Below are 19,793 nucleotides of genomic sequence, written 5' to 3' on the forward strand. Positions count from 1 at the left end.
ACCATTGGCCTGCCAAAACAAAACCTTTAATATAATCGAAATTAATAGAAGCTCTTTTTGAAAAAATATATTGTGTTTATAATCTGCTATTCAAAAATTGTAATGAAACAACTGAACAAAAAATAGGTAGAGTTCTAAAAATGGAACAATAATAAAACTGGAAACGGTAAGATTTATTATTAAAAGCTGGTATTGTTATTTATTTTAATAAAGGAAGAATAAATTATTTATTTAAACATGTTTTAATTATTCTAAAACATAGAGGAGGACGGAGCATGCTCCCCTTCCCCAAATACTTAATGATATATTTTAACCCCTTCATCCCATAGTCTAGTGGAAGAAATGAAGGTGATGGCATTATCGCACTGCCTCCCCAAAAGAGTTATGTAATGATATGTTTATAATAAGTTGTGTTATGTGGTTTTAAAAAGTAGGATCACTGGGTACAACCGTATCCTGGTGTAAACATTCTCCCTGGGGTTATCAAACACATTGTACTGCAGTATTTTCTGTGAAATGTAGATGATATCACATATCAACCACCATGTCCTGCTGCCTGTCACAACCCCGATTGGTTCAAGGTTTAATTTCCCTTTTTCTAATATTTACAGTTTTCTTATATTTACAGTTCACCTTAATATAGTGTGATTTAGACATGCATATAAAGAGTTTATCGATGGCTGTGTTTTTCTTATGCATTATCATTTAACATGGACTTGAGCGAGTGATTAGGGTTATATTTTAAGCATTTTGTTTGTTTAGTGTTTTATGGTTTGTTGTGTTTCATTCTGAGAATTGTGGTAGAACAGATACAGACAAGCAAAAGCTATTCATCAGTATTTTAAAGAGTTAGCACCAGCTAGCTAATCACAGGTTAACCCATATACCGGTAATTAACATTTTTATAATGTTAAGATAACATTCATATGATATACCTTGTGCTAAATAAATATATCTTTATTATCTCCTTTAGATTTCTTACTTAGTATATTTAATGTTATTTAATTATATCATCTTGGTGAAGATGGAACGGTGGCCTTCATTACAGGAATGGGTTGTCATTTCCTACATCTTAACACTTGCAGTGGAGAAAGTGAGGGAGGTAAGAAATTAATTTTTAAATGAATTTTATATGAATTCCGAATCCCATGATATTTACCAACAAACAGCTGTTTTGTTTAATTTTTATATATTTAAAACATTTTTCAAATGTGTTTACGGGTATGCATGAGGGTTAATTAGATGAGTGTCTTACACTGGACTGATTGTCTAGAAATGATTGTCAAAGGTACCAGGCTGCCTGGTTTTGGGCCCATGTATGCCTAGGGTCCCTGCTTTTTTTTTTGGTGTCCTAGGATTGTACATGAATCTCTTGCTCGGTTACAGAGAAAGACAATCATTTAACTGCAACCCTTGCCGAAATGGCTCTAAAATTAAGTCCCTATCAAGCTAATGTGACCATGTAGCACCAGTCATATATGTTGTGTGAGATAATTCCTATAGGGGTATGGACATTTCTTAAGTTAAGAGTGGTAAAGAGTTATATAATAAAATCTAATAAACAATAAATACTCTAATTTCAAAGGATTAAAAGTGAGGCTCCAACAAATAACACTGGGGATTTTTCACTAGATGGTAATCTCTTATATGTTGTGAATGATCCAGCAGACAATAAAATTATAATTTCCAGTGTTTTCAAAAAGACCAGGTGTAATCATTGTATATAAAGTTTATGTACCATATTCACCAATTGTCATTGTTGCGTCATAATCTAAAATACATAAATTATACACAAATTGGTGAAATGCTTTTTATTGCTTCTTTACTCCAGTTTTACACTGGGGAAATTATGTTGGTGTCACCTATGTCTTAACTCTTTGTAGACTGTAAGCCTATTATTTAGCATTTGGCACCCAGGGCGGATTCTATATTTGGACCTCCCCCACACAATTAAAAATATAAAAACGGCTCCCAAACAGATTTTCAATGCCATCTTCGTCCCCAAACAGCTTGTCAGTACCTCTAAACAGCTTGTCTGTGCCATCTTTGCCCCCAAACAGCTTGTCAGTACCTCTAAACAGCTTGTCTGTGCCATCTTTGCCCCCAAACAGCTTGCTTGCCCCATGTTTGTGCCAAACAACCGGTCAATGCCCCAAACAGCTTATCTGTGCCATATCTGACACACATTTTACACATTCTCACACTTACATACATACACACTCATTCTACAAACTCCTGCTAAAACACACATTTATACATACACACTTATGCCGCCACACACAGGCTTACACATACACGCTAATGCTAATACACACAGACTTACACATACATATTCCTGGTAACACAAACACTCATAACAACACACATTTACAGACTTCCTCTCTAACGCCCTTATCAACTCTCTCACTCTCTCCTTCCTTGTCTGCCTGTCTCCCTCCTTCACTTACTCACCTTCTCACTTACCATTTCTCTTACCATTACTCATAATGGTATATTATTATTATTATTATTATTATTATTATTTTATGTTTATCTAAATATCTGCCTGTGTATAGATCCTGATGTCAGAGCCAGGAAAGCTAAGCCAGAAAGTGAAGGTGTGGTTACAGGAATATTGGAACATCACTGATCTTGTGGCCATTTCAGTGTTCATAATTGGAGCAATTCTTCGACTACAAAACCAACCTTACATGGGATATGGGAGAGTCATTTACTGTGTAGATATAATCTTCTGGTATATTCGAGTTCTGGATATCTTTGGAGTCAACAAATACCTAGGACCCTATGTCATGATGATAGGAAAAATGGTAAGTAGATGTAGCTAAGTACAAGTAAAGGTTGCAGTGTGCATTTTTATTACAATTTAAAACTTCAATAATTATATTAAGATGTCTTTTTACTAAGCCGCTGGTAGGCACTATTACAAGGTGTCCTATACAAAACACTTAAAGGGGAAAATATATTTTTCTTGTTGGTGCAAAATGAAATAAATCCAGGTTTTTGTCAATGCTAACCTACAGTACTACATACAGAACTGTATTGAATATATTGAATATATTCCCACAGGCAGTATTGCCTAGTAGACTGGACTAAGAAAAGACAGCTAGAACTCATTTGTTGAATTTTACTAAAACTAGAACTGTTTTAAAACTGTAAACAATACAATTCCTTGAAAACTGAATTGTAATTTGTAATAAAAAAAGGTGGGAAGTATGATCATTAGTATATTCAATACAGGATTCAAGGTCTTGATTGATAGATGGGTATAGCAAAAGTACATGGGTCAGCAGAAAGTAGCTGAATTTAAAAACAAGCAGTGATTGAGACAGACTGCAATGGTCAATCATGTTAAAGGGAACAACCTAATGTATAAATTGTGTTTTTTGTTATTTGTTTTTGTTTGTTTTAAATAAATCTGTGACTGTGTTTTTGTTGTTTTGCAGATGATTGATATGCTGTATTTTGTGGTCATCATGTTGGTGGTGTTGATGAGTTTTGGAGTAGCACGACAGGCTATTCTGCACCCAGAAGAGGAACCATCTTGGAGACTTGCTCGCAACATCTTTTACATGCCTTATTGGATGATTTATGGAGAAGTGTTTGCAGACCAGATAGACCGTAAGACTAGAGTTCATAGTAAGCTTTTGTTTCTTGTTTCCAAGGCAGATGATCAGTCCAAATTAGCAAATCTCTCTACCCAGCATCCCCTTATCCCCTGCACACAACACAATCCGTCAGCCCCTCTCCTCACCACACATAACACTATTCAGCAACCCTTCATTTCCCCCTGCACCACTATCCAGCAGCCCCTCTGTCCCATTCATAACATTATCCTCTTCAACCTAGCACACAACAGTATCTGACAGCCCTTCACACAACACTGACCTCCAGAGCCTTGTTAGTGCAAATTCTTGGTCACACTTGTCAGTGCACACAGTGAAAGCCCAATCATGCTGTGCGCTTTGCTTTAAATCCCTGCCAGCTTGACTGACTATTTCCATGGCGTCAGTGTTTTGTGATTCATTAAACAAGAGCTGGAAATCAAAAAAATACAGCATCCTAACAAGGGATTGTTAAAAATGAAAATCATGGTGTTAAAGGGAATGTACACTGAATGATAAGGAACTGTTTGTATCATACATGACTTGTTTTACATTATCTTGTGCTTTATCACACTTTAACCAGCCACTCATTATATTCTCATGATTCAATATGTTTATTATTAATGTAATATCCTAGATATTTAAGGATTGTAACAAGTTTTATATTTTGATGTAGAGTAGCTACTTACAAATACAGAAATGTTTCCAATTTTAATTAGTCTTGTGTTTTCATCAGCTAGATATCTACATGAAGATTTTTGCAGACAACCTTACTGTATACATTAACTGAAACGAGAACAATTTTAGATTTAATCAGTTGAATCATATGAAGCATTGCATAAAATATATCCTACTAAACCACTTTACGGTTTTGCAATATTGTTTATTGAGGATTAGAAGGAACTTCATTAAGGTTACAAATAATACAATGACAATGTGGAGGTGTGTATCAATTCAGTTACCTATTCTCTAAACCACTTGATCGAATGCATATGTGGCGATAAAGGTATGTGGGAGGTGCCATTGGGCACCGGCCCATAGGCCAGTTACTCCGTGTACCATGATTGCCAGTCCAGGCCTGATCTACAGTTTTCCCTGTGACATCATCTTTAGAATTTGACATCAGATAAGAACCATTCAGTACATTGACTATTCTCGTTGTTCCTGCTGTATAGGACTCAAACTTTAATCAGTCCCTGATTTCATCTAAGATTCGGGATAACCATATGCATGTTTAAATTCCCTCAATGTGTTCTTTGCTACCATGTCTGCTAGGAGGCTGTTCCACTTTTCTACCACCCTCTCAGTAAAGTGAAACTTCCTTACATTTCATCTAAGTTGAACAACTAAAAAGAGTTGTCCTTATTAACAACATTCTGAAGATTTTTAAATACTTTGTTACCCCACAGAAACGATTATGTATATGCACATTTTTGGTCATATGCAACCAAAAATGTTAGCAGATTCAAATTGATCATCTGCCAGTGTAATATCATGGTTGTTTTCCTTATTGACAAAAATGGAAAACAAACAAGTGGAAATATTATAATGTTGTACACTTTAACATAAATATAAATATTCATATTAACCAGTGTGAGTAGAGTTGATGTGTGTTTACTTCAAAAAATGAATAAACACCGTTTTTCATGTTGTCATATGTTACAACGTGGGGCAGACTGTTATCAGGTTTTTTTTATTGGTATTAACCTGAAATAATCTATTATAACTCTATTATAAAAAATCTTGGAAATACATTAATAACATAAAATACAGTCCACTGTGTCCAACATATATTTCTCTCTACAATGTAACATTTTCTCATGTTCCGTTGACTTTACTTATTGCATGTTTCTTAATTTCTAACACTGCTTTCTTTTTGTCTTTTCTATACATACATTTTTCATTGATCAGTATATGCAATGGAGATTAATCGTAAGTTTTCTTAACAATTCCTCCTACCCAAATTCATATCTCATGTGCCGCTCAATGTTCCTGGGGCCAATCATAAAGCATGATTTATTTGCGTAACTTGCAAAAATAGATAATAGTTTCTAATAAAATAATAACAGTAAAGGTTAACGTGAACCAAAAATTGGCACATGAATTAATTAAACATAAATGGCAGGTTTAGTAGAACAGACACAAATGTGATTATCATACTGTATGATGACTGGTTTATGCATAGAATTAAGTTAAAAGTTCTAGTTCTAGATAAAAAAATATATAAATATATTATATATAATATATTAGAAGGTTAACTATAGAATCAAGGCATGTAATAACATTTACATGATTTCATTTTGTATATTGATTAATTCAAATATCACCAGGGACCCAGTAAAGAGGTAGAAAGTGTATGAACAATTATATACAAAATGGGGGTCTATTCACTAAAGAGAGAGTTTGCGGGAAACATGTTCATAATGAAGGGACAATACTGGCAAATTTCTTTAACAAGAAGGGCTGAGCTGGCCTTGTATAATGCATAATTCAATGGGAAAGGAGACTGACAAAATCTCGCTGATTTATAGATACATTATACAGGACCGGCCATGCCCTTCCTGCAGCAGAAGCTGGGGATGGTCCTATATAATGTAAAGTCAAGGAGCTGAAACACAACTCCTGCAAACTCTCTCTCACCCATTGTCTATATCACTTCATACAGAATACCATACATATGAAATGTTAATATATATTTTTTTAATTTCATGGCAGCACCCTGTGGTGATAATCTGTATGATGAGGATGGGAAACGTCTCCCACCATGTATTCCCGGGGCTTGGTTAACACCAGCAATAATGGCTTGTTATCTCTTGGTAGCAAATATTCTCTTGGTGAACCTACTAATTGCAGTGTTCAAGTAAGTTTCTGATAGACATAAACTCTGTAGACACAAAGTACCGCTTTAAAGGCGAAGCATATCACATGAAATGCACCATCTGGTTCCACTTAGCAGTAATGTTATTGCTAAATATTGGGTTTATTTAGTGTACACGTGTCTTGTTTAATATGTTCCTATTCACGCCGTGCCAGAGTCATGAAGTTTTTGTCATTGACTAGAATGAACTAGGATTTGCAAGGAAATTTGACACAACAGGAGAACTTGGGGAGATGCCAGTGCATTTTGTTACCCATTGTTTTAGAGAGAATCCAAAGATTTGACACTTTTTATGGTAAACTTGTGCCAGATCGATGTTTAGTGAAGAAAAAAATGGTTAATTAAAACTGTGAACTTTGTTGCCATCAGCAGGGATACTTTTTCGGTCAGGGGATTTTGGTCTCCAGATAGCAACGGAAGTAGCCATAGAAATCTAGTTGGGAAGCAAGGAAATCTAGATCTATTTTGGCACAGATTTATATTTTGTTGCCACTTCAGGCATTAGTAGAAATGTATAATGTTGTATCCCAGCGCAGATGGCCGAGGCAGCAGAAGTAGAATGCCTTTGCCAATAAATTACGATTTCACAGTATTTTTCCATGTTAACAAAATAATATTTGAGAGATATTTTAAGACAAAAGTTGGGTATTTGAAATAACATTTCAGAGTACATTTTAAAGAAAGTACATTTTTATTAAGCAAGCAGCCTTTCTATATTTTAGTTAATATTGCTATAGATTGGGAATATAATTCCAGACAAGGTAATCCTTCCGCTGGGATAATTCCCATACATTTGTTTCCAAATTAGTGTCATCTGTTAAACTAACAATATTTCCTAGAATTTTCTTGCCAATTTTCAGAAAACAGATACTTGGTGTTTAAGAAAAAACAGATGGTAATGTAAGATTATTTAGAAAGCGATATATATGGCCAAGCTAAGATTAATACTAGTGAAATCATATTAAGGAGAAGGAAAAACTGTGTAGAATTCTGCCATCTGCTGTCTGCTCCTGCTTTAAAGGAGAATTCACGACAATGGTGAAGAATTATTTAAATGTATTAATGTGTATATATACTGTATCTATCTATCTATCTATCTCACCTATTGTCTCTATAAATCCAATTGTTATGTTACATACTACTTGTTGTGTCCTGTCCACCTATTGTACAGCACCACGGAATTTGATGGCGCTATATAAAACAATAAATAATAATAATAATATTACTTAAAAAAATAACTTTAGTAATAAACTATGCATTTAAGAATAATTAATCCAGTACTTAATTCTGTAAGATAATATGAATTCCTTACCTGAAAAAAAATATCTGATTTACCTCTTTTTTAAAAGATTTTTATACCTTCATTTAGAAGAGGCTAATACAGTGAAGGAATTTAAATATGCATGAGATCCAGGAGAAGACCAATAACTTTTTTTGGTTACTTGTGTATTATTTAGGAGAATCATTTCTAGAAAAAGTAGCATCAATGTGACTTTTGTAGGTTTGCTAACAAATTACATTACATTTATTTATAAATTCATTCATTCATTAGAACAATTTATAAACACAAACACATACAATAACAAGCTGGTGCAAAGGAGAAGAGGGCCCTGCTCTTGCAAGCTTACAAATTAGCTGTGGAGATAGCTCTGCAGACCACCCAAAATGCTTAGCTGGGCCAGCTTTCACAATCTATGTGATCACATTAACAGCCATAGCTTCCCTAAAGCATTGTCTTTAAGAATGTTTCTTTGGGGAACCAAGCATTCAAGGGACATAAAAGCATATCTGCCCTAAAAGGTGCAGGTTGGACAGCTAGAGAAGTTAATGATAGAAATACAGTATATATATATTGCATGTAATGTATAATACATGAGTCCATACATTTTTATACTATGACTGATCATTTTTCCTGTGTCAATATATTTCTCTCTAACAGCAACACATTTTTTGAAGTAAAGTCAATTTCAAACCAGGTGTGGAAGTTCCAGCGCTATCAGCTCATTATGACTTTTCATGATCGGCCTGTTTTGCCCCCACCTATGATAATCTTCAGCCACCTCTACATTTTTCTGAAGCGCATTTGTTGTCGCTGCAAGAAGATCCAGGAAGGGGAACTGGATGAACGTGACAGAGGGCTGAGTAAGTGATTTTTGGTAGAAGAGCTAATTAGGTAGCTAACCAAAGAGTCATGTTTTTAAGAGATCCACAGGAGCTTTTGGTAAGTGTCTTAAATATAAATACTTTGCAATTTTACACAGAGCTATTCCTAAATGATGAAGAGCTGAAGAAATTGTACGAGTTTGAAGAACAATGTGTGGAGGAGTATTTCCAAGAGAAAGAAGATGAACAGCAGTCTTCCAACGATGAACGGATTCGGGTTACTTCTGAAAGGTACACAGATTTGATGAAATAATAATAATTATTATTATTATAATTGAATTATCATTGAATATATTGAATATATAATCATGGCTGTTATTACCCCTGTCTTTGTTACTTCAATATTATTGAAAGGCTATTGTTTCATTTGTAGTGTTTATGTCTTAGTCCTCCTCACTTCATCGCTATTAAGATCTAGTTCATCTTATGTTTCAAATGACTTAATATGATGGAAGTGCTCTATTGACATGCAAGAATTCAATAGCGTTAAAAGGTATAAATATAGAAAATATAACACATACATTTGCCTTTTATGTAGTATAAAATTTAAATATGATTTTTTCATAGTGGATTATTTTGAAACATAGGTATTATTTTGTGGTCTATCATTAGACAATGCAACAGTGATTTCTTACCCTGCTCTCTTCATTCATAGTATTGTATCATATATTTCATTTTACAGAGTTGAGAATATGTCCATGAGACTGGAAGAAGTCAACGAGAGGGAGCATTTTATGAAAGCCTCTCTACAGACTGTAGACCTTCGGCTTTCTCAACTGGAAGAATTGTCAGGTAGAATGGTGAATGCTCTGGAAAAACTCGTGGGGATTGACAAATCTGAGCTGATCCATGTGCGTTCACGTGCTTCTTCTGACTGTGATGCGGCCTACCTTCTCAGACAAGGCAGTATAAACAGCTCTGATGGTAACAGTATATACAAATATCATGTGGAAGCAGATGAACTAACGTGTGATGACAGCACAGGCTCCATTTCACCAGCTTTGGGGATACGGAGAAAAGCCTATTCCTTTGGCATGAAGACTGACAAAGGTGAAGAAGACCAGAGGACACAGCTGGTTCCTCGGCAGGCAAGTCTTCGTTATGCTTCGAGCTCTAATGCTGTTGCAACAAAGGACATCAATAAAGTAACCTTGGGGATTGTTTCTCGGGCTACTAGACCTATCTCTTGCATGGATATTTGGACTCCAGATGGTAATAAGCAGCATATAAACAATGAATGCGTAAACTGCGATAATTTAAAGCAGACGGATGTGATTATGAATGGGCAATCGGTAGCAGGAATGACTACTAGTAGCACTGGATTTAACAACTCCCATTTAACAGTGGAAAGGACAAAGTTGGAAGCTACAATATCTTTCCCTTTGGAAAAGTCTAAAGCTATGAGATATTACCCAGGTGAATCATTTAATACTTGTCAAACAACCATGACTAAATCTAGAAGTTTTATATTTACGCAAGGTGGAAAACTGGTTGGTGGGGTCAACAACTGGACAGCAGAATATAGCACAATCATGGATCAGATGAGTCCCACTGCAATGGAAGACTGGACAAGTCTGCAGAATTATCAAGCAGATGTTTCTCATAAGCAGAGTCCAGAGTTTTCAAATGTGGTATCGGACGCCGAGCTCCAAGGTGAACTGAAGCCTTTGTTAACAGACACAGAAGATGATAGTGACGTTGGAGAAATAGGAAACAGTGCCTCTTACCCATGTTCACCTTTCACGGAAAGGACAGACACGGAAAATCTGCTTTCTGTGAAACCCGATAGGACTTATGGATTTGCATCTCCAAGATCAAAGAGTTTACATAGTCATTCAAAAAAATCTCGTTCCATAATGGATAAATTGGAGAGACCGGGCCACGCAAGTAGCGTAATGAACATTGTAGTGGCATGTGGAAGTGCAGTAGAGGACACAAAAAATAAACAAGAAAATGCCTCCACAGAAACAGAGTGTTAATAGGAAAATACATTTCTTACCACTATCAATAATATATATAGGGGTAATAAAGAATACTGAATTAAACCACCATATTGTTTTTCATTTCCCACACATTATTTTCCCGCACAGTACAGTTATATGTATGGTATGCTACCAAATATAAATTTGCATCAAGGAGGTTGAACAGCCTTCGATGCACCTTGAATCCCATGCATTCTGGCATTTTATACATGTGGCATAATTGATCACTATTAACAATCATGATGATGCACCTGTGTGCATGCACCAGTAACAGCACACGCTGAGCCCACACACTTAAAGGGAGTGGGACGTCAAAATGTCTGCTCTGCCACATATACATCTGTGCTAACAAAATGTCAGACTCTATGCATCATATACCCTTTTCCAGATATATGTTTGTGGCTGCTTCCTTTTAAAGACCTGATTATGTAATTAAATCACAAGAGAAGCATATGGCACTTCAAATCTCCAGAATAATTACAAAACTGGATTACCCTAGCAGTAAAATAATAGATTTTGGTTTCTTTCCCCTTCATGATCTAAATAGGCATGCAACTGACTTCGCAAAGTTACTTGACAAAAGAAGTGTCGGTCGTAGACAAGAAAACACTGCCTTAATCATTTAGGTAGGATGACCAATGTGCTTTCAGTGAGTTGGCATATATGATAATGAAAATACAACACGTTATTGTATAAAATTTGACATCACAAAGTACAATATTTGCATCATGATGGCATCAAAATAATAACAAATGACAACTGAAAAGAAAAAGAAAAGTCTTCATGTATTTGTTTAAATTTATAATTTCTGTGTTTGAAATCTCTGTTCATAAATTTGATGCTGTTAATATTGTATAATGTTTTGGGAACCTCAAACCGTACTGTTTGGCCAAAAGATGCTGTTATGGTAATGAAAGATGCCTTTAGGTCTAAGAGTACATTCCACTGAAAAATTACTTTTTGATTTTTGATTGTTTTGATGCACCAACCACATGGCAAAATGTTTAACCCTGTAATAAGTATACTGTATTTGAACAATTTTCAGGTCAATAAAATGATTGCCTGTTCAAATAACTTTTCTTGGTCGTTCCTCTTCGTGGACAGTTTTCTCAAGAAAATATGTTTTATTGTTGTTTTTTTTTTTTAAATTTAAATATTCTTTATTTATTTTACCATGTATAAATGAAAACAAAAAAATAATGAAGACAAATATATGCATAAATTCCATAACCATATAACATGACCAAATTGGATATACATACCGCATATATATAAGACAAATACAATATAGAAAAGGTGCTGACTAGGGAGGGAAAGGAAGAGAAAAGAAAAGAGGAAGGGAGGAATCTTGCAGCATTTTCACTTTATGGCTCAGGGCCTAATTGTAAAGAATGGTCTACTTTTTTGCCCACTTGTCCCAGATACAAAATAATTTTGGATCTCTCTCCATTCTAATTTGTAATGTAATCTGATTTTTTGACTTGCTCCCAAGGTAAAGTGGCCCAATTTTTCCAATTTACACATTATAGAAGTTGATATTTGAGATTACAAATTGCACTCATGTAGGCCCAGTGGTTGGGTTACGAAGTTTTCCGTTGGAGAAATTCAAATTCATAGTACCAGAAAGCAGTCCGAAAGCAAAACCAATAAATAGGAGAGGCAGTCAGTGCTGGCACAGTCTACAAGTCTAGATGGATCAAAGTATGAACTGAGAAACTTTTCACCCAAGAGCAGAGACTCATACAACGGCATTGTGATACGCCTATAAAATGTGTATATAGAGAGGTCTAGTGTCTATGCAAGAAAAATACAACATTTTGTAAAAATAGACTATGGGTGTCACGGGCAGGGCTATCGGCCGAGCCGCGACGTGGGAGTATGGGTGTACCAAGGGTTAAATGCCAACCAGACTTCCGGCACGTTTGGTCACTTTCCCCGCAGGGCACCAAGCAACCACCACCAACCCCAACCAGTCACCCCAAAACTCCCAGTGTAAACCACGCTGCCACCACCAAGAACTTTAAAACCGGGCGTCTTAGGTTACCCAAAAACAATCAGACCGCGATAACTACACAATCCCCAAACTGATATCTATATAGTTAACCGCTTAGTAACGTGACGTATTTATATGTATACAAAAGGCTATCTCCAGGCTGAATTCGATTAGAGAACAAAGACAGAACTGATTAAAAATGTTTAATCTGAGTATAAAATGGGTCACAGTGTTGTTACCCCCAAGACCGCCCTTTTCCTGTTACCTGAGCAAGGGGATGGGAGTAGGGGGTTCAGAACTATGACCTTCTGAAGGCGGGGTTATATCTTCTCATCTTCGGTCTGGGATCACAAAATATGTAATATGACGCTGGCTGAGCTTGGCATAATTATGACACCAGGATCATCATAATTCTCTGGTCCTAGTGATCATTTTCATACCAAACTCCACACCTGTATCAGTTGGCACCGCGACACGTTCGCATAACACTTGTTATGGTCATGCCTGCATGGCGTGTTTGGTCTCCCTGAAACCAGCACGTCGCAGGCATAAGGATGCAATGTACGATGGGGCCCAAAAGTTATGTACCCATCATATTTTGGACATTATACATTTAATAATTTTACCCTGTGTCTATTGATACCCTGTCTCCACACCCCAGGGAGATGTTGCCAGGATGTCTGGCCTTTCACTCTTCCACAGGAATCCCTTCCGGTCCAAGGTGACAATACCCAGCATGGGGTAATCAAGTTTTATTTTGGGTTCTGGCTCCAAAAGGAAAGGTGTGAACAAATGTTACTGGACTTAGCATCAGTCAAATGCCTTAACCCATTCAGTGCCAAGCTCCAGTTACTCATGCCGTGGCATGACAATGGGTATGGGCGTGAATACCTGAGATGCACTTAGTAGTGAAGTAGAACAGAAATAACATGTAATTGTCTACAATGACAATTTGGGAAAGACACTTCACATATTGAAGGGACAGGTAAGCTAACATTTGCCATCATGCCATGTTTGTCAAATGAGCTTGACACTGAATGACTGGGCCATGGCTTGCAGATGGATTTGACAACTAGAAGACAGCTCCAACTCTAACCAACATACCTCCCAACATTTCAAAATGTGAAAGAAGGGCACTTTTTTTTTTTAATCGCTCTCGCGGAACTCATCAATACAATTGCACTTTACAATGCCACGCTTGCATCGCTTCTTAAAACACGCTACATTTTTGTCAGCACAGTCATGCATATTAAAAATAAAGAACACGTCGATTTCCCATGAGGCTCAACTACCACCCCCCGCAGCTACACCTGAGAAGTGGGACAAAGGTAGGGATAAGCGGGACAGAGACCCGCAATTGGGACTGCCCCGCCAAAATCAGGACAGCTGGGGGGCATGAACCAAGGCCCATAATTAAGACTTGAGTGGCAAATTAATCTGTTTAAATGGCAGCGTACCACTACATTATTGTCTGTAGAACACTGCAATATCCTCATACGCAGTAAAAATTCTGACCTCCTAGAAAAGAGGGACACTTGGGAGCTATGCTTTATTTCTAAGTGCAACTAATATTTCATAAAAAACACTGATATTTTAAATTCATTTATTGCCGTCAACACCATTTAAAATAAGCACCAGCCATCTTATTTTAACGTATACGGCCCTTAAAAAAACTGTGAAATTGACTGTGCTAAAAAGATTTATATATCTCACTCATTTATGTTTCGATCATATTTATTTTATTATGAATACATAATGTGTATTCCTTTTAATTCTACCACATACAGTTTATAATTCTTCCACTGCTTCCTATTTTTAGAGAAAACCATAAATAAAACAATAAAAGATCTTGAAGAAAAACTGCAATACATTCCAAGGACACCAGAGGGCGCTGCTAGCCCCCTGAGTTCTGCACATGTGCGCAGCCTGTGAAAAGAAAGGGACAGACTCACAGGAAATCAGTGAGAAAGCAAATACAAAGTGCGTGTGGGAGTGAGACGCACGGGAGCCACGGGGGAAAATGTCTGGCCTGGGAAACAACACGAGCCACGGGATCCCCGGCGTGGAGGACAAATGAACTTGCGCAGGCGGCACTGGGATCCAGTGGATCACTGAAGGGAGCTGCTTCCTGCCTCAGCGAGGCACAGGTTTAAATCCCCATTAAGCAGACACTGTTGCTTGCGGATCCACAATGTTTTCCCTGAAGTCGTCTAAACCTTCATTTAAATCCTACCTCCTGCCACCCCAGGTAAGCGATGCGCTTATATGTGTGATCTGATTGATCAGGTGGAGAACCATTCGATCGGCGGTGATCAGCTGCTTCGGGGTTAGTGGCAAGCCCTCTGATGCACTATAGTGATTGTGTTGTACTATATTATAGAGAGTGGAGGCCTGAGACTTCTGTTCCACTGCTTTGTTTGCAAAGATGTAACATATTGTAGCAGTGATATATTCATTATATATATATATATATGTACACATGCACATATTAGAACCTTGCAGTATCGGTTGTATACTTTGTAGTAACAATTAGCCTTTTAAACATAAACTTGGTTAGTGAACACAATGAGCCATTGGAACACAGGAATGATGGGAGTGATAAAGGGCCTCTGTATGCCTATGAAGATATTCCATTAAAAATAATCTGTTTCCAGCTACAATACCCATTGACTACGCTTTATTTCTGATCCATTTCATGTTATTTAAATGGTCAAAATTAGCTTTTCTTTAAAAATTAACATTTCTAAGTAGCCCCAAACTTTTGAATGGTAGTGTGTGTACACATATGCATATATATATATGTGTGTGTGTATATATATATATATATATATATATATATATATATATATATATATATATATTACACACAGAGTGTAAATATCACACTTTAAAACTATGACTATATCTTTCAGCATGAAGACAAATTAAGCCCAGAAACCAAGATTAAAAAGTTGAAGGCTGTTCTGCTGCCAGGTAAGTCATGGAAATGGAATTTGTGTAAATGTTTTAACAGAGTATGCTGTCAGATGATGAAAACAGATTCCTCGCCTTGTGTTTTCCACGTCCAGTTCTAAAGCTGCGTGTTGGAGGGAAATCTTATTTTAAGTTGAAAACCTTAGTGAATGTTGACTAATAACTGGCTTGTGGTTAATGGCAGATCTGTGTTCTTCACTGATGGTATCGGCTTTCAGTGATGCTCTTGGAATGTCCTGCAAAAATGCAGCATCCGCTTTATTACCTGTTTGTGTTTTGTATCCTGGGGACCTTCAGCTTTTGTTGGACTAAACTGTGTTTTGGAATGACACAGAACGTTGTGTACATCCAGGCTGTCAAAATCCTGTCCGAGGCTACATCTGGATCTTGGCAGCTAGGAATGCAATGGAGAAGTTGAACTAGAAGGACTGATTTAATACATCAGGATACGATGTAGCTGTGATTTAGGTATTTTTATAGCATCGGTGTGTTTGGCTGTAACTTTTTATGTGACTATATTGAGGACATTCATGGGTACAATATGCGGAGATTTTAAATGACCAACTTTGTTGCGCGTTAAATGCATCCAATCCCAATGAGCTGCTCCTGCATAAAGAGTGGTGCTCATCCTGAATAATGCATCATTAAAGTGGAGAAAATTCTTTGAAGCCATCACACTAACTAAACTATGCAGTGTGCACGGCAGAATCCAACCCTTCTGGAAGGATAAACTTGCCAATGCTGGCCTCATCATAATTTGCTTAGTGAAGATTTGCAGCCGAAACACCCCTGCAAATAACTCTGAAAACTCCATTTAGTGGATAAAGTCTGATGTGTACTTACTTATGTCCATTACCCCTACCAGGGTATGGGCCGCCAATTAAAGATCTCCAGAGTCCTCCGTCCTGGGCTATTCCCTCTAGCTGGTTCCAGGTGTAACCCGTCTTTTTGGTGTCAGCCACAGAAGGTGTGCTAGATGTATATTTTATGTGGCCCATGTGATGAAGTGTTGCTTGTAGTTATGGTTTTCTGTTATTCTACAACATACTGTATTTCCCCATGTATAAGACGCACTTTTTTTTTTTTTTTTTAAATTGGGGGTCTAAAAACTAGGTGCGTCTTATACAGTGGTTGTAGATTGCAGTTACTACTTCCCACTCCCTCCCTGCACACTGACGATTGGCCCCGCCCCGTTAATTTAGGGGCAGTTATGGTTAATGGGGTGTTCAGGGTTAATTTAGGGGCAGTTAATGGATGGGAGTGATGAGGATGAGGAACTATGTAATACATTTTTTTTCAATTTCCGGGCCCCAAAATGAAGGTGCGTCTTATACATGGGGAAATTCGGTAAATAAAACTTCATGCTGGTTGGACCCACAATGCTTTATAGATCAACTCACTTGGCATCTTTTCCAGTCCTCCTGGATCATTTTATCACCGAGTTTGAATTTACATTAACCACTTGGACGAAACATTCATCAGATTGGAGTATGACCAATTCCCTGCGTTACTCTGACTTCCCTAAGAACAAACATTTTCTGCGGCTTCAAAAAGATAAAAATAATAAAATGTTCTTGAACGTATCCTGCACATATGTTGTGTTCCTCCCCTTGAGCTATTGAGAATGTTGACAGGTCTCTGAACGTTGTGTCTGGAACAGATCTTTGTGTTACTTAAGGTGGACAGGAGGTTTAGACTTCACTAAAATCTGTTTATAAGACACAATTATTAGTCCAGTACTGAAGAAGGATATCTATTTAGAAAGGCAGCGACATGTATTTTATCAGTAGGATGAAGTGTAGAGGAAATGTTACCATATGGATTACGTGGCGCTCCAGTGATAGTTTCTATAAAAGTCTACACTGCCTTTGCAACAAATTGTGAGACACATCACACATTGTAATGCTGCCAGCGTGCATATTCTACTATAGGAAGAAAAGTTATTAAAGTCGGTGTTCAACAATATATACCTGTCCTGGAAACTGGCTACCAACGACAAACCCATTCTGTATAATTTTATACTTTCCATTTTATTGTAAACACCACATCTCTTGATACTTATGTTTTCTATTTTTTTTATATCCTTGTAAGGAAAGGCCATTGTGTATAGCAGAATAATAATTTTCACATACTAAACCTAATGATGCATGGGGATATTCTACAGGATTAACCCCTTTCCCCATCTCTGTCTGCAGACGTAGTGTCCAGCTTTGTATGGCGATCGCAGTCCCATTTCCTTACGCAAACTAGCATCAAAGTGTCCAACAACCTTCAGCCGGAGGAAATTACTAAACTTCATAAAACGGTGTGAAAGGTGGCTGCCGTGCCGACTTTGTTTCTATGCCCTAGGAGAACGCCTTATGACTGTGAATCCTAAGTAATTAGAATACTCATAAAATTTAAAGCAAATGGAGCAATAAAAGATGTTTGCCTGCGTGTCTTTGTGCGAACACAAAAGCCTGTTTTTGTTTTTTTTTACTTTAAATGTATGCTAGTATGTTTGACAAATAACAGCTGCCTATCTTATTATTTTTGCTCTTTCCATGCTGAGTCATGAAGGGAGATACATGTTTGAAGAGTATAGTAGATGTATGCTTAAGGCACTCGTGCTTTGAATGGGAAGTGTATTAGGATGCCTATTATTATTGTTGTTGTTTGTTGTTTTTTCCTACAGCTTTTGGCACCTAGTGGTGGGAGACCTGTCTCACGTCCCCTTTGGACCTTTTCTCCTGCTCTCTTGCTTATCATAAAATATGCTGCCCTAGGATCACCTTCCTTCTCACCAGACCATCAGTGGTAACCATACACAGAAAAAAACCCAAAACAGGTTCAACAACTGGGAGAAAAGGAGACAGGTGCAATGGTGGCCTGAGAGTCCCTTTAACTTCAAGCAGATACCTTCAATATAGTTTTGATTGGGGTTTGGTGGTTTTAGTTTCCAAGGATGCAGTTCAGATGATGTTTAATAACATGGTGACCATCGCAACATCCCCTTAGAGCAGTTTTAGGAAGCAGTGTTTATATATAGCTACCAGAAGGCTATAATTTTATGGATACACTTGAGTACATGTTCTTAAAGTGTATCATTTTCTATAAACATGCCCTCAAACCTTCTCTTCTCACCCAACCCAAATAAAATGCACAACTAGGCTGGACGGAAATCCTCTACACATTTATTACGGATAACATTCGTTCCGATGTACGTGAACAATACAAGCTTTTTATGAAAAAGAAGTGCAAGACAAAACTGAAATTACACAAAAGTTATAACTAATAGGAAGTATGAAGTGTGACTGAAGTGTGAAAGGAGGCTTGTCCGTAGGGGGTTTGTGCCACTAATGTAAAAACATACACTGCGCTTACTTTTATGGAGGAAAAAAAAGCCGCAAGTTGTTACTTTTGTATCACCCGATAATTAATCGTGCCCCCAAAACCATTTTAAATTTTGGTAGAATTTTACATTTTAAAGATTTAATTTCTGGTAAAGTTAGGTGGAACAACCCCTTTAATGTGGACTAATGCTGATGAACCCATCTAAACACTTACAATATATATGATTTTATTTAAGACAAAACGGACATTTGAAAAGCCAAGGTAGGTAATATATAGCTATGGATGATGTCTAAAAGAGGGCACACTGGGTAATAATTTCCATTATTTAATATCTACTTCTGCATAGTCTCTTCTTTTTCTCAGCAGGTTCTACTGACTGTGTGTGTGTGTATAATTATTTGTGTGTATGTATATATATATATATATAGCACATATGGAATAATGAGCCTTTTAATACCTTGCAAAATGGCCCAATATTTTTCTAATAGTTGTACCATATCTGCTGTTAATTCAGTGCTTCTTTCTATTCTATTTTCTATCCTTGCTGGACAACTTTTGGAGTCCTCCTCTCCCACCTTTTGTCTATTACAGATGTTGTATTTGTTAATACCGAGCCTGCCACACCTTTAAAATCTAGTAATGCAGGAAATATCACTGTGTGTACCTCTCTGCGAACATAAAGCAAGTATTTGATTTTTTTATTTTTTTTTAATGAACCATTCGGTTTTAAGTAGCAGACATGTCCCTCTCTCGAAGCTTTCCCTGCAGGATGAGAGACAAAAATAAACAATGACTAGCTATAGTTGATGCTATATTACACAGTCAACATGTGTTACGTGTACGCAGGTTGGAGCCATCTTAATCTAAAC

At 36.9% G+C, this 19,793-nt stretch overlaps 2 protein-coding genes across 2 annotated transcripts in view; both read left to right on the forward strand.

Moving 5' to 3' along the window:
- LOC149297755 (transient receptor potential cation channel subfamily M member 1-like) overlaps nucleotides 1-10,622 on the forward strand; it is a 52,229-nt gene extending 41,607 nt beyond the window's left edge. Inside the window, exons 21-28 of the mRNA XM_089488341.1 lie at nucleotides 974-1,102; nucleotides 2,556-2,807; nucleotides 3,444-3,636; nucleotides 5,514-5,534; nucleotides 6,318-6,462; nucleotides 8,420-8,622; nucleotides 8,742-8,874; nucleotides 9,326-10,622. Coding sequence (XP_089344467.1) covers nucleotides 974-1,102; nucleotides 2,556-2,807; nucleotides 3,444-3,636; nucleotides 5,514-5,534; nucleotides 6,318-6,462; nucleotides 8,420-8,622; nucleotides 8,742-8,874; nucleotides 9,326-10,622 — 2,373 coding nt within the window. The remainder of the gene's footprint in view (nucleotides 1-973; nucleotides 1,103-2,555; nucleotides 2,808-3,443; nucleotides 3,637-5,513; nucleotides 5,535-6,317; nucleotides 6,463-8,419; nucleotides 8,623-8,741; nucleotides 8,875-9,325) is intronic.
- Nucleotides 10,623-14,809: 4,187 nt separating this feature from the next.
- The window catches only part of LOC149297756 (myotubularin-related protein 10-B-like), a 32,207-nt gene continuing 27,223 nt past the window's right edge, over nucleotides 14,810-19,793 (forward strand). Inside the window, exons 1-2 of the mRNA XM_089488206.1 lie at nucleotides 14,810-14,866; nucleotides 15,531-15,591. Of these exons, the coding sequence (XP_089344332.1) occupies nucleotides 14,810-14,866; nucleotides 15,531-15,591 (118 nt within the window). The remainder of the gene's footprint in view (nucleotides 14,867-15,530; nucleotides 15,592-19,793) is intronic.

Source organism: Sceloporus occidentalis, unplaced genomic scaffold (assembly GCF_023333645.1).
Source record: "Sceloporus occidentalis isolate IW3139 unplaced genomic scaffold, rSceOcc1.0.p SCAF_37, whole genome shotgun sequence".
Lineage (NCBI taxonomy): Eukaryota > Metazoa > Chordata > Lepidosauria > Squamata > Phrynosomatidae > Sceloporus > Sceloporus occidentalis.